At 45.6% G+C, this 15,733-nt stretch overlaps 1 protein-coding gene and 2 long non-coding RNA genes across 3 annotated transcripts in view; 2 read left to right on the top strand and 1 right to left on the bottom strand.

The window, feature by feature from the left end:
* Nucleotides 1–2,998, bottom strand: part of NTF3 (neurotrophin 3) — a 67,127-nt gene extending 64,129 nt beyond the window's left edge. The window contains exon 1 of the mRNA XM_015061410.3: nt 2,865–2,998. Coding sequence (XP_014916896.1) covers nt 2,865–2,882 — 18 coding nt within the window. The 5' untranslated portion in view covers nt 2,883–2,998. The remainder of the gene's footprint in view (nt 1–2,864) is intronic.
* LOC106965371 (uncharacterized) lies at nt 1,755–5,474 on the top strand. Its single transcript, XR_008300078.1, has 5 exons — nt 1,755–2,174; nt 2,906–3,078; nt 3,499–3,757; nt 4,540–4,674; nt 5,330–5,474. It is a non-coding gene; the product is annotated as an uncharacterized LOC106965371 (long non-coding RNA).
* Nucleotides 5,475–5,559: 85 nt separating this feature from the next.
* Nucleotides 5,560–15,342, top strand: LOC128316334 (uncharacterized). The gene is made up of 3 exons (XR_008300077.1): nt 5,560–9,222; nt 9,721–9,807; nt 11,925–15,342. It is a non-coding gene; the product is annotated as an uncharacterized LOC128316334 (long non-coding RNA).
* The last annotated feature ends 391 nt before the right edge of the window (nt 15,343–15,733 follow it).

Genomic DNA, 15,733 nt, shown 5'->3' with positions numbered 1-15,733 from the left:
TCCAGTAGGCATTCCACAAATATTAACTAATAATCAATATTAATTGGTAACAATGAATTCCTCTATAAAATAAGAAACCCATCAAATAACAGAATAGAACACGCACCTCTGCCACCAGTAATGCAAAATATATTCCTCCCCTCACTCCAATTTTATGTGGACGTCCTCCCTGATCATCACCTAGGGCTGACACACAGGGCTTTTCCCCTTAAATGTATATCCCTCATTCTAAGCCTTGTCCAATTCCTTCCTCTCTGAGGAGGTAGGGAGGGGGAGAAGGCAAAACCCAACCCAGCATCCTTCTCTGTAAATGCCTTGTTTCTCCATAAAGAGTGCCTGAGCCCTCACTTTCCTATCCTCTGCACACCCCAGTGCCATCCCAGCCACATTTCCCCATGCACACTCAAAAAGTTCACACTCGGCTCTCTGCAGATAATCTCTCCCTGCATCCCCCCCCACTCCTTCCGTAATCCTCAGGAGCCCAACCTTCCACACACGTCCACCTTTCGCTGCTACACACAGCCACCCTCCCACGCCACACCCACTCCATGTGTCTGTGCAGGCATGCACAAGCCATCTGTCTTCGACACACTGTACCTCTCCTCCTGCTCTGACACCCTTCACAGGCACAGATTTCTCATTAGCTACACCTATGTTCCCACATGCTCTCATCTCCTGCCAGTCACACATATGCGCATCCAACACTCTCCTCAGAAACACACACCTCCACTGCGCACAGAGCAGGGTGGAGCTCCAGCTCTCCGGCCACCCGCAATGCACACCCTGGTGCAGAGACTTTCCAGAAACCTCCTTCCCTGACCACACAGAGCACCCAAGGGTCCCACTCTCCCTCCCTAGCAAAGCAGATCCATTCACACAGAACCCAGCCCTCCAATTCCAGCTACAATCCTGTCCTTACCAACTGCAAAATCTTACACGCTCCTTGCTGCAGGCCCCAGACTTGCTATTTTCCTCCAACACTGTTCACAGAGCCTGCTTTCTTCTCCTCTCTCCCTTCCCACTCCCAACACCATACCCAGGTCTAAGTGTCTGAGCCCAAGGCAGAGGCGGTTGGATTTTGTCACCTAAATTCTACCTCTCAACTTTCTTTGTGCAACATGTCAGGAAGGAATTGGGGGCGGGAGGGAGCCAGGCTGAGTATGCTGGAGAATTTCTGGGTGTAGGGAAAACGGAACCAACTGCAAAGTTCCCTCTATGTTACAACTTTCTCCCCTGCTGACATTTAGGGCAGAGGGCTTAGGTGTTTTTCTTGCTCTCAGGTCTGTCGGCTGGGAGAGGACATCTCTTTATGAAAAAGCAGGTCGTCCAGCACCTTCTCTAATAGGCTCCAGGAGTGACACCCACCTCCTCTCATGCCAAACCTCCCAGCTCCCGCCCCCTGCTCTTCGCACACATAAACAGCCCCCCCAGCCCCCCTCACCCCCCCCCCCCCGCGCGAGGCGCCCCAGCTCTCCTGCTCTGAGCCCAGCGCTCCGGCTGAGTCCAGGAGGCTGCCTCCACTCCGACTCTGAACCTGCCGCCCGCCGCCAGAGGTCTAAAGGCGGCGGTCCAGTTCAATGTTTCCTCCACCTGGAATGCTCCCAGACGTGGGAGGAGCCCTTACCGGTTAGCAGCCCCCACCCGGTTCGGCGCGAGGGTCTCAGTTCCGTGCATTTAAAGCGCAGCTGAGGAATGCAGCAGCTAAACTCCCCCCAAAGAAGCAGCGCCTCCTCGCCGCGCACCCACTGGCGCCCGAAAGCACCAGAGTCCCCTCCCCCACCCCTCCTTGCCCAAAACTTCAACTTCCAAGCATCCTTGATTCATTTGGAGTAGGAGTAGCGCTTTGGGGCAATGGGGTAATTTGGCCCACCGGGGGTCCTTTTGACTCCGACCTAATTCCGCCGGTCCCCGGTCTCCCAGCCTTCCCACACCGCCTCCTCAAATTCCGAGAGCTGGCTCGGAGAAACGGCGAGGAATTCCCCAGGGACTGCCCGGCCAGCTTGCCCGCCGCTCCCCGCGCGGTCCCAGATGCACGGAGAACGCGCGGAGCTCCTACATCTGCGCAGAGACCCGGGGTGGGGTAGCCGCGGGGTGGGCGCTGGCCACAAGGAGTCCGGGGTGCGTGGCCGTTGCCGAGAAAAGCTTTCGGAAGAGGCAAGAGTATTCCAGCACAGGTACGCCGCGCCGGGCGAGGAGTTGCAACTCCCAAACTCGGAAGCCGGCGTCCCAGACCGGAGCTCCGAGTCCCCTCCCCCAGCCCACGCCCGGGACCAGGGAGGGGGAGGCATGCAAGAAGCCCCGCGATGTTGGGAGCCGGGCGCCGGGCGCGTGCCGGGGAGCCGTGGTGACACGCTCGACTCTTCCCTGCGCGGGATCTGTCTGCCACCCCCTTTTGTTACAGGATGCACGGGGAGCCCTCTCTGCAGGAGCAGACGGGTGTGTTGATTGGGGGTTGGAGGGCGGTTCTGCTGAATCTCTTCGCTGCCCTTCCGTCGTCCCTATTTCCCCTCGCCTCCGCCCCCATTTCCAATCCAGGTCCCTTAAACCTGATCACTTTCCCAGATATTGGGCGGTTTCTCGGGCAGCCCAGGGACGGGAGAAGAGGTGGGGAGGAGTGTCCGTGTGTGTGTGTGTGTGTTTGAGTGTGTGGTGGGGAGGGGGTGGTTGCGGTTGCGCCTCGGCCTGGGCAGATCCCAGCGCAAACTTCGGGGAAGGCACAAACCCGGGAAAGTGAGCCAGAGCCGAGCGATGGAGGTGGGGGCGGGGTGCAGAGTTGGGGACCCCCGCGCTAGTCCACTGGAAAATCCCCCTACTCAGCTTCCCACCCCTGAACGTGCCCACCCAACGTACCCGCCTCCCCTTACCGTGGCAGAAGTAACCATGGCATCCGTGTGACTGTATCCAGGGACGTCGACATGAAGAGAAAGGTGGACGCAAACTCGGTCATTCAAAGTCTCTCCCACCCCGCCGCCTCCACTACCCAGCAGGGGGAAAAAAAGAGAAGAAGAAAGAAAGAAAGAAACGGGAAAAAAGTAGTTGCGCCGGGCTCTCTCGCGGGGCCGCGCGCGGAGCTGCTCGGTAGGGAGAGGAGCCTTCAACTCTGAGTCCCGTGAACATAATCTGCGCGGTTATAACCAGCCAACCCGGCCAGATGGCTCCGCGCTCAGCGCCTTAACCCCTTCAGCGCCGCGCCACCCGCCCCCGCGCCCGGCCGCCGCGCGCCTTGCCAGCCCAAGCCCCTGTGCCCTTCCGACTTGGGGCTGGCGTGGGGTGGGCAGTGGGGCGACGAGGTCATCTTTCCTAGCCTCTCTAAAAGAAAAACACCAAAAACTTCCAAGTTAATAGTAGGCTTCACTATCCCCCTTAGAGATCCAGGAAAAAACGAAATATTCAACTTTTCACTGTATTTTACATGTTAATGTCTTCAGCCTGTCTTATTTGTTTTTTTTCTTGAGAAACTTCCTTTTGATCTTTTTTTTTTCTTTCTTTTTACTTAAGATTTCCCTCTCTAGGCAGAAGGGCCTTTCTTGCCCCTTCCCCCTGGCGGCTTGGGTCTAATGTGCAAACTCCTCCTCCAAACCTTAGACCCTTCCAGCTCTAGATCTCTCCCCACCTCCTATCAAGCCCACCCGTCACTCCTTCCCCCACCCCACAACGCGAACACGCCCAAGGACAATCACTCCCCAGCGAACTCGCTGCTCTCAGGGACCAGTACCCAGGACGCTGTGCGGGAGGTCAAGGACAGCGGAGTCAAGAGGTAGGGGGAGGCGGAGTTCAGGAGGACCTAGGAAGGGGCGGCCGCGCGCGCGCGCGGGCGCGCGCGCGCGTGTGTGTGTGTGTGTGTGTGTGCGTGTTTGCGAGAACGTGAACGTGGAGGAAGAGGGGGATGGATCGGAGACTCCCATTTCACCCAGCCTCCAACTTCTTCTAAGCCCCTTCCTAGGATGGGGCCCTGCAGCTGAGCACCCGCCCAGCACCCACCAGTCTGCACGCGGGGACAGCGCGGGGAAGCAGAAAAGGCAAAAGCCACAAACAAACCTCGTAGTAGCGCTTGGAAAGTTGTGACGCTCACTCCCCCACCCATAGATTATTCGAGGAAAGGATGGGAGGGAGGGGGCAAAATCTCTTATTTCGCGATAATTTTAGCTGCCCATTAGACCCCACTTGTTCTGAGATCGTTCTCTCTAAATTTACCGAGTTAAGTCATCTTGCTTTCGTCCATTTGCCATCGAGAGAAGTGAGGGGGGGGTGGGGGGGGAGAATGTCGCTTAGGGGTCAAGGAGAAATTCAGAGCCTTGGAGCGGATTTTTGTGCTCCTGACCCCCTCCGGCTCAGCTCCCCGGGCCAGGGCGTGGCGGACTCCGTCCTTGAGCTCCCTACCACTTCCTCCCTGCAGTCTCTGCCACTCTTTGGCCCCATCTCGTGCCAGGACCTTTTGATTCACGCGCGATTGGGGGAGGGGAGCAAGTAAGTATCCCGTCTCGTCTCGTCATGTCCTGCCATTCCAAGGTGGGTAAGAAGCAACCCACTCTGTTTCAGCCGGCGTCAGGTTAAAAAAATCCAAATTCCTACGATTTGTTTGAGAATTTGGTCAAACACCGAGAAGCACGGGCACTGCGCCTACCAGATCAGGCCGAACCCGACGCAGAGCAAGGCTGCGGGGTCCGAGCGGAGGTAGGAAGGGATGGGGAGCCTGGGGGGCTGCGTACTAGATAGATTGTACCTGCCTCATCATTATCCTGGCTGCTGGAGGCTGCCACATCGAAAACGGCCAGAAGCGCCCACTGAGGCCCAGGGGTCGCACCTCCCGCAGTCCCTGGAAAGAGTGGGGTCCTCCTTCAGTGCCTCCCTCGTGCCAAAATGTTGAGGTCCTCCTCCGGACCAGATTAAGCTGCCGAGTTGTTCCCTCCACTCGGCACACACAGCCATGAAGGTTTGGATTGGGCGTGATCTGCTGGGTTCTGGTTTTCTCCCTGAGCTCTGGCCCGCCTCCCTGCCCTCCCCCACTTCCCGCACTTCACCCCCACCTCCGCTGTCAAACGAAGGATTCAGGCCCAGTTTCAGCTCCACTGGCCAAGTTCTAGGGGCTCCTTTCTGGAGCTCTAGGTCCTCCAGTAACCCGAGGGTTGCAAGGAAAGAGGTGGTTGGCTCCTGCTGCAGCAAGGAAAGGGTTAAAAACATGTGCGGGCTGATCCGCCTGCAGCTCCTCGGTCACTGGCAGTCTGGAGGGAGGAGGGGGAGGAAGGGGGCAAACTTAAATTTGAAAAATCAGAAGAAAAAAAAAAGAAGAAAAGGCAGCAGTGAGTTTAAGACCCGATTTGTTCTGCAGATGCTGTGCACGGACTGGCCTCCACACTTTGCCAGGACCTAGGCAAGCACAGGAAGAGTTTGTATTGTTTTCCAACTGGGAGTTGGGGGGGGGGGGGTGTCCTGCACTGGTGGGTCTGTCTTTGCTTGCAATCAACACGCCTTGTAATATGAGAGGTGACACCTTAATCTTGCCAAATATGTGTGGTGCCTTTGAGGGGGGGTGGGTAGAGGGAGGGGCTGAGGGAAGGAGAGAGGGAGAGAGAGAGAACCAGACAGAAGCAGAGGGTAAAAGATGCATTTTCCTCACTTTTTTTCCAAATGGAGAGCTACTGGTCCTTTCCTTTGTGGAAGACCTTTTTCAGAAAATCCCCCTCTAGCCGGCAAGCTGCCTTTTCCTTCACTGTTTTCCTTTCTGTTTCAGAGTAAAAGATTCTTCTCTCCTCTCTAAAGAAGACTAGGGATTGATGCCTAGGTCTCTCCCTTGGCTTCCAAGAGTAGCAAGGTGATCAAAGAGGAAGGTGACTGGAAAAAGGAGTAGAAGGTGTATATTTTTAAAAAGAGTAAAAGATAATTGTATGTAATGTAGATTCATTTGGGAACTGCAGAACATTGGGACTTCTAAGCAAATCCGTTTCTCTAAATAGAGGAAAATCTTAGTGGTATAGACAGCTAAAGCAAAGAACAGAACTAGGAAGTAAGCTGATGAGTTCATGCCCCATAGACAGTGCTGGGTGTGGAAGTCCATCTAGGACTAGGTCTTTTCTGTAGCCAGGTAATCGCTTCTCTTCAAGTTGACTCCTTGGTCATGGCCTTGGCCATCCATCTGTTGACTGTATTTTTAGGTTGCTGAACTTTCTTTTTCTCCCTGAAAGTTGTTTGTGAGGGCAGGAACTAGATCCAGTGATTGAAAGCCCCCTTACAAAATCTCTCCTAAAGCAAATTTCTGGAGCATGCTTTCTGCCCACCCTTATCTTTTGCAATAGCACCACTCTGTGGTTGAAACACTGAACAGAAACAAAATGGAAATGTTGGAATGAATTATGCCCTTACCTTGTGAGAAATAGTATTGATCTACTGGATGTTTCAGTTAAATGGATTGTGTGTTGCAGGGGCTGCTCAGCATATGACAAGGGAGGGGGTCTTGTGCAGTAGGGGCATGCAGTTAATTCGTTATGACACAGTGACCCAGGAAATGAGAGAACTGGGCCGAATGGCCTCCAAGGACCCTTCCCTCTGTGACCGCATGTGGCAAGGCAAGCTTGGTTCTTTTCCCCAGCACCATACAGCTAGCCTTGAATATTTGTCCTCTCCCATTGTGTGTGGGTTTTTTTCCTGCCTTAGATTGCTAAACTATACTCCACACCTTAGCCTATCCTAAAGTATCTGCAAGTTGCCTCTTCTGCTGCTGGAGGGCACTGTGGAGAGGTTTGCAGAATGCTTGCACCTACTTTCTCTTGCTCCACCCTGTCCATCCATCCCCACCCCCACTCACTCAGACAGCTGCTTGAGCTCCTGGAGCCCGAAAGTCTATGTTTCTGAAACAATTAAAGTGCCTGCAAAAGGTGTTTGCATAGGGATTGCGAATTTAAGGGCCCAGTAAGGCTGTGTGTTACCTTGGCTCCTGGCACTCAAAAGATTCCTGGCTGCCCACCCATTACTACACACTTGTAACTGTAGCATTATTAGCCAACAGTCATGTGAGCCCATGGTGCCAATTAGCGACTCCGGCCAAATATCCTGAAGAGTGGTGGGAGCCATTATTCTTTTTTTTTTCAAAATGGGTACAGATGTCTGTAGAAACTGAGTGGCTTTATGTTTATTCAGCGAACCCAGGTCTTCCCTAAAATGTCTATCATCTTGAGGAAGTGCAGCTTTGATGCTATCAACCTTGAGCTCTCAACAGAGTAGGGAGACAGATCTAATTCTATCAGCCTCTGTGTCCCCCCACCCCCTACATTTAATAGTTAAGGATGCTAAGGCTCTGGCTTCTCCATAAATTTCCCCAGGGAAATAAACGAACAAACAAGCAAACAAAAAACCAAACATAGTAACAGATCAGGAAGTAGAACTCATTAAAAGAGTGGGTCTTGGAATTGTACAAACCTAGATTCCATGCTCCCTTCTTCACTGGTAGCTGTGTGTCTTTGGTAGGTTCCTGAACTTCTCAGAAACTGTCTGTAATTGGCAGAAACAATGCCAACCTCATAGGAGTATTATGGGGGCCACATGAACTAATTGATTTAAAATGCTGGGCACAGTCCAGCACAGTGAAGGCACCAACTCCCAATCTGATAGCCTTTCTACCGGAAACACCGCCAACCACACGGGTGGGGGATCTTAGCCTTTAGAAAAAGCTCCGGAATGTCCTCTTTGTTACTTGTAAGCTGTCTTGAAACATTTCATTAATGTAGCTTTATGGTTATATATTTTTCCCTTGGACAAAGACAGAAAGAACATAGCAGAATGAAGTAGTGGACATATTTGGAATTTAGTTTCCTAATGCGGGCCTCAGAGAGCATGAAAGACGTAGTTGAAGGATTTCAGAATCTCATCTTGTTTGTTCTTTGTCTCTAAGGCAGAACTGCCTCATCATGTAAAAGGAAATTCCACCATGTCCTTCAACTTGTAACAGATTGCCTAGTATATTATTGGTTTGTTGTTATTGCTAATTATGTTCTAGGGCTTAGATTGAACAATATGATGAATTGCATTGAATAACAATGGATCAACTCATTTTGTGAAATAGCATACATATTCATAATTATGTTTCAAGAAATTACCCATAATGATAGAGGGAAGGTATGTATTCCTACCACACAGGTGGATCTAGAAATCATAATAAAGTCTCCTATTTCACCAGTCATGACATGAATTCCTAACCACCCTATAAATTAACTTTATGCTGCACCAAACTCCACTCATATAAAAAATGACATTAAGGTTTCCTAGGTAACTAATGCACTTCCAAAGGGAATAGGCCTCAGGAGACAAAGAGGGCAGGGAAAAGGGTGGGGGGGTGGGGAAGTGAAGAAAAAGAAAAAAAAGAACATTAGATTAGACTCATGTGACATAAACAAAATATTTCATGGGGAAGGACTCATAAAGTTTTATTGCCTAGGTTTAACATAGATATGGCACAGCTATTAATTCCATCTTTGGATAATAAAATACTCAATAGGCTAGCCGTCTCATTAGGGATGCCAGCATTTCATATTGGAGGTTCAGATTAACAAATGGTGAGAGAAATCAGTCTTTTTCATTTATCTGCTAAGCTGTGTCCACTTACCAGCCAGCTGTTTCTTGAGCCCTCTATGGTTGTATTTAGACATAACCAAATTTTTGATATGAACGTGAAAAATAGGACTGATTTGGATGTTTCGAACTATGCAGATGCTTTTGATCTTATAGACTGGGAGCAGGTTGAAGGGACAGGCTCCAGGTCAGGTTTCCCACCACTCCTACTCCCACCTGCTGGTCTTTTTACTGTAGCTTCCTTCTTCTGGGGAAGGGCCTGGGGGCAGAAGAACATTTGAATGCCTAGGAGGAAATGGAAGATGGTAGGTGGAGCATAGATTTTAATTTATGCTGGAAGAATTTTGAGCAATTCTGAAAGATGGTGAAACCCAGATAATGTCTATGAGCTAGAGCCTGGAAGAATTAGAACATGAACTAGCTTTGTTGCAGCTTTGTGAGCTGGGGGACTTCACTAACCTTTCCAGTGTCTTGGTTTTACCATGTGTAAAAAGAACTTAACCTCATTTTCTTGTGTAATTGGGAATATAGATAAGAAAACAAAGAAATACATTAATTTGAATAAAGTTGAGGGTTTTGTATTACCTGCTTTCCACCTACAGTAGCCTCCGAGTGATGTCTGTGGGTGGAGACTCCCAACTGGTTACAAGCCACATCCAGGTAATATCTCTGTACAAAGTATGGTTGAGTTTCCCTGGTGGTCCATATAGTGGAAGTGTTCCTGCCCATAACCACTGGGACCGTCAGTGTTGAGTGCAGCCTGCCTTTTGCCTATTCCATGACCTGCTGGAAAATGGACACAAGATGCTGGAAAGTTGAATGTTTGCATCACACAATACCTTCCATTGAGTATTGAAGTCATTTTGGTATTTTCTCTAGTTGGGTACTTGGGGTAGGATTGAGGATTAGAAAAATCTCTGCCCACACCTTCCACTTACTACCCTTAGTAGGAACTAAGAGGTGGGGGTGGGGGGGAGGAGGAAAAGTCTGGGAAGCAAATGTATAAAAATCTAAAGGTGAAGATTTCCCAAGTATTTAAGGCTAATGGGGACCCAGGTCTCCTTACCCTTAAATAGGAGTAAGCCAGTCTAGCTATGTGTATGGCAACATATAATAACACATCCTATGAATACTCTCTTCATACCCATCTCTCCTCAGAATTCAAGGCTGGGGGAACCTGGAAAAGGTCACTTCATCCATCCTCCTGACCTTGAGACCAGTCCTCACTCTCCACTGGCAAGTTAGGTACTGTACTCATTTTACAGGGTGGAGTGAGGGGCAGAGAAGGTTCATTCTATTACCCATGTATCCTTGAAAACATTCTCTTCACTTCAGTGGTCTAAGAAAACTGAGGAAGGGTAATTAATCATAGAGTTTTTTACTTTAAAGACCTTATGCCCAGAATTCCCACAAAACACCAAAAAGAGGTGTTAACAGTTCTTGGGGGCCAAGAAAAGCTGAGTTCAAATTAAAATAAGCTTACATACTTCTACTTTCCCCAACACACACAGACAGACAGATATACCCATGCAGCCAACCCATCTGATGATTTTCTATATTTACCAGTCAGTTCACTGGCAGTTCTGCTCCTGTTCTCACCCTCAGAGCAGGCTGTCCTCAGGCCCCCTTCAGAATGCAAATAATGCTCAAGCAACAATGAGTACCCAAGCTGGGGCCTCATAGAAACATAAATGCCCAGTGCAGGAAGGCATGTTAGCAGGTAGGAACTTCTTTACAGATCATCATCATCATAATCATCATAACAATAGGTAACATTTATTGAGTGTTTACTGAATACCAGGTACTGTTAATAATGTTAGCATAATATGCCAGGCACTGTTTCAAGCACTGTGTGTATGTATAGATGTATGCACACATGTGTGTTTTTGTATGCTGGTCTTAATTTAGTACTAGACCAGAGCCGGTGTTCGTGTCTCAGCTCCTATGTGATTGATCTTAGCCAAGTTAGTGTCCCCTCCTAGATCTCAATTTTTTAAATCTGTAAAGTGGAAATAATATTATGTGCTCTGTAGGGTTTTTCTAAGGATTAAATGATTTATAGGTAGGTACTATTACGATTTCACTTTACAGATTTAAAAAATTGAGCCATAAAGAGTTTATATAACTTGCCCAAGTATACATAGGTAGTAAATGAGGGCCAAAACAGAGCTTGAATCCAACTGCTTGTTACCTTTACACCATCCAACCTTGAGAGAGTGGTGTTTTAACAGGTGAAGAAACCAAAGCCAAGAAGGGGACAAGCAACTTGCTTAAGAACACTGGGAGGAGCTCAGATGTGAATTGGCTCTGCTGTCTATAGTCCAAGGCTAAGACCAGCAGTAGGAAGGCTGCAATATCCAGAGTCAGTTCTCCTGGGCTCAAGGTTGTCCTGGGGTGGTGAGGGAAGGAAAAAAAATGGAGGATGAAGTCGAATAAGTTTAGGTCCATCTGTGGGTCCTTTGTATGTCTAGGTGCATGTAACACACATCAGAACGGTGATTTGGTACATAGAAAAAGGAATGGTTTCAGCACCTACCCGTCTCTTCAGCAGGTTCCTTTGTCAGGATACACTTGTATAATTACATGACCGCCTTGAGTCAAGAGAGCTTCCACAAGAGCAGGACAAAACCACATAGTGCCAGGTTACCAAAAATTCTTCTAAGGGCGCAGGCCGTTGGCATGGCGCCAATGATTAAAAAGCTAATCAAAACTACTGTTTGCAACATCAAGATACACAGGAAAATAGTAGTGTCTCAAGTCTCTCATAAGCAATACATCTGTAAATGCCCACTCAGAAACTATAGAATCCTGGAGTAGAACATTATGGCCAGTTGATGTTTTATTACATATATTTCATTTGAATCCCATATAGTCACCAATTTATGGTGATGCAAATGACTTCCTCTAGCATAGACATAAACTTAAAGACCACTTAGAGCTCAGACTGAGCAGGGAAGCCAGTGTTCAAAACCTGCCTATGAATGGGCTTTGAATCTGGAGCTGCTGCCAAGATAGCAAGCATGAGGCATCAGATTTGTGTTTCACTGCTTCACCATGTCCAGCTTCTCTGCCTCCACATGAGGTTGAGAGAGTTCCACTGTCTTTTCTCCCACTCAGTAAAAGAGGCATTGCCAAAAGCTTTCAACAATGAGTCCAAAAGTTAGAAATTAGCTCCTTAGGGTGAATAGAAAGAATAACATTGAAAATGATGGACAGCAATTGTCTTTCTACCTGTACTGATCTCCTCCAATTAACTGTGGACATATTAAAAATGAAGGGAATGAAAGAAGCATACAACCGAGTTGGAAATAGCTTTCTATACATAGAAATTAATAAACCAAAACCTGTTTTTTTCCCCCCAGGGTAAGCAGGGAGTCCATGGTTCAGATGAGAATGGAATCATAATTGGCAGCAGATTCGAAGTATGAATCACTGGTCCACACTCCATATCTCAAATTGGAAAACTGGCGACAATGTCGAATCAATGAATGAATGACTTATGTTCTTTCAGATGGGAAAGTGCCTGAGATTCCTCTGATCAAATCCCCCATTTTACAGAGGAAGTTATTTAGAGGCTCATCAGTGAGAGTGTGGAAATCAAACTCTTGATTCCCAGGATGCTGTTCTTAGTCTCCTCTCTATACAACTCTCAGGAAATAAACATATCTCATGCTTTTCTTCTGGAAACGTTTTCCATTTTCCTCTAATTCGTTCCTCACCTTTTCTTCTTTCCTTTATTTCATAACTTGCTTCAACTTAGTTTAATATTTCATTTCCTTTATTTTGTTACCATTGTGCACCACTGACAAAACGAGAGAAAATTAACTTCACATGCAGAAGGAAAGGTTGCAGTAGGAACAGGAAAAGACTTTTAATCACAGGAGAGGTCAAAGGACAACTTTAATAGTGGAATAGATACTTTCCCATTGGTTAGTCCTTTCTGAAGAGAGGACTAATTAGATGAATTCTATTTTTCAATAATGTTATAGATAACCTTTTCAGACTTTTCAGAGTGAATCTTTTTTTCCCAAAATTATTCTTCTTGCTTTTTAAAGTCTTCTTTCCTTTATATTAAAGATGGCAAAGGATCTATTTTGCTGTGGGATTATTTCTTTGGTAGATTAAACAATTTTTTTCTTGCAATCAAGGTATCCATAAAACCTAGAGTCAAATTATTTACTCTTATATATCTCCTAATTCCTTCCTTGTAAAAGAGCTGACTGCAATATCTGTCCTTGGCATTATGGATCTCTGGAGCCTAGCAGCATCCAATAAATAAGAGCTGAAGAAGACCACATATCTACAGGGTTATGATGTAAATGAAAATGTGACTATTCTAGAAGGCTTCAAGGGGTAGAACTAGGATTGATGAGTGGAATTTACAAGGGTGCATATTTCAAGTCAGGATAAGGGTGATGATTCTTACACAGAGAATTTCCAAAAATGGAGTCAATTGCTTCATAGCTAATGAGTTTTTTTCTGTCACTGGACAAGCTCAGGCTGGGACCACCTTCAAACAATGTTGTGGAGGGGCTTCAGATTTGGATAGGTGGTTGGACAGTTAAGATCCCTTCCAAACTTGAACTATCACATCTCAGTGATCTGGTCACTTTAGCAAGTATGTATTTTGCCAAAACATGATGTATATATTAACCTTATAGTTGATATATTAAGATTTTTTTAGTGGTACATAAGTAAACATTTTATTTTTTATTTTTTGACTTTTTAAAAAATTTAAATCCAAGTTAGTTAATATATAGGTTAATAATGGTTTCAAGAGTAGAATTTAGTGATTTATCACTTACATATAACACTCAGTGCTCATCCCCACAAGTACCCACCTCAATGCCCATCACACATTTAGCCCATCCCCCGACTCAACACCCCTCCAGCAACCCTCAGTTTGTTCTCTGTATTCAAGAGTCTCTTATGGTTTGCCTCCCTCTCTGTTTTTATCTTATTTTTCCTTCAATAAACATTTTAAATTATAATAGTTACATTTAATTTTTTTAATGTATCAATTCAAAATTTCCTTTGAAAATACATTTACCAGGGACTTTCACTTCCATTTATAGCAGACCAAATTCTAATATACCAATCTTTCCACCAAAAATACCTAGAAAAGCTGGAAAAAATTTTTTAAAAGCCATCTGAAGGTCTTATTTATGATATGGTTGTGTAAACAGTTCTACAGATAATTATATACTGGGGACAAAAGAATGGACAAAAGCTGGCAGATTCTCAAGGGGAGTTGACATTTCAAGAAGAGAACAGGATGGAGGGAGTTTTCTGTGTTTTATAGTTTCTAGCTAGAGGGCAATTCCCAACTGGTACACATGAGGTAGCAAAAGCTTAAAGGGAGAAATAAACAATTCCCAGTGATAGCTTGAGATTTTAATACTTTTGTTTATGCATTTAGTAGAACTTACACTAATCTAAATACCAATAAAGGCAAAGATGATACTATCAATCACCTGGACTTAATTATTATTTGTAGAACACTACACCCAATAAATACAGAATAATACACATTATTTTTCTTTTTTAGAGAGTGAGCAAGCACGTGAACGAGGGAGAGGGGCAGAGGGAGAGAGAGAGAATCTTAATCAGGCTCCACACTCAACATGGGAGCCCAACACAGGGCTCTATCCCACAACCCTGGGGTCATGACCTGAGCCAAAATCAAGAGTCAGGTGCTCAATGGACTGAGCCACCCAGGCGTCCCCAGAATACACATTCTTATCAAGTACATGGTTTGTTTACAAAGAAAGTCTATATGCTGGATAATAAAACAATCCTCATTAGATTTAAAGAACAAAACCGCACAGAGTATATTCTCTAACCACAGTGGAGTAAAACTCAAAATCAATAATAAGATACATAGAAACCCTTAAGTAATTAGAAATTAAGCAACACTTAGCTATTCCATAGGTCAAAGAAGAAATCATATGGGAAATTAGAGTATATTCTGATATCTATGGTAAAAAAATACAACATATCAAACTCTGTGGGATATGGATAAAACAGTGTTTAGAGGGAAAGTGACACACTTAAATGTTATATTAGAAAGAAAAAAGGTCTAAAAATCAATGACCAAATGTTTCATCTTAGAAATTTAGAAAGAGAAAGGGAAAGTAAGCCAAAAGCAAATAGGAAGAAGGAAATCGTATAGGTAAGAGAAAAAAAGAAATGAGATAGAAATTAATAGAGCTAAAATTTGCCCTTTGAAAAGATCAACAAAATTGGTTATCTCCTAGCTAGACTGGAAATGAAAGAGAAGGAAATAACCAATATCAAGAATGAAAAGGGATTATCACTCAGATCCTACTGATATTAAATAGAAAACAAGAGACTATCATGAACAATTTCATGCAATGATTTTGACAATATAGATGAAACGGACAAAATATTTGAGCAGGGTAAAATAGAATGTCTAAATAGCCTTTTATCTATTAGAAAAATTGAATTAGTTATCATAAATCTTTCCACCAATGAAACAATAGAGAAAGATGGTTTCACTGACAAATTCCATAAAAATTTATGGAAGGAGTAGTATCAGATTTAAAACACTTCACAATTTGTTATATGTGTAATGTTAATACAAAGTTTGATAGGGACTTTGTTTGTTTGTTTGTTTGTTTGTTTATTATAAGATCAATTAAATATATTTATTTATTTATTTTTAAATATGAAATTTATTGTCAAATTGGTTTCCATACAACACCCAGTGCTCATCCCAACAGGTGCCCTTCTCAATACCCATCACCCACCCTCCCCTTCCTCCCACCTCCCATCAACCCTCAATTTGTTCGCAGTTTTTAGGAGTCTCTTATGTTTTAATGTTTTGGCTCCCTCCCTCTCTACCCTTTTTTTTTTTTCCTTCCCCTCCCCAATGGTCTTCTGTTAAGTTTCTCAGGATCCGCATAAGAGTGAAAACATATGGTATCTGTCTTTCTCTGTATGACTTATTTCACTTAGCATAACACTCTCCAGTTCCATCCACGTTGCTACAAAGGGCCATATTTCATTCTTTCTCATTGCCACGTAGTACTCCATTGTGTATATAAACCACAATTTCTTTATCCATTCATCAGTTCATGGACATTTAGGCTCTTTCCACAGTTTGGCTATTGTTGAAAGTGCTGCTATAAACACTGGGGCACAAGTGCCC

The sequence above is a fragment of the Acinonyx jubatus genome, chromosome B4 (assembly GCF_027475565.1).
Source record: "Acinonyx jubatus isolate Ajub_Pintada_27869175 chromosome B4, VMU_Ajub_asm_v1.0, whole genome shotgun sequence".
In the NCBI taxonomy this organism is placed as follows: Eukaryota; Metazoa; Chordata; class Mammalia; order Carnivora; family Felidae; genus Acinonyx; species Acinonyx jubatus.
Note: the sequence above shows the minus strand (reverse complement) of the source record. Positions and strands in the feature narration are given on the sequence as shown.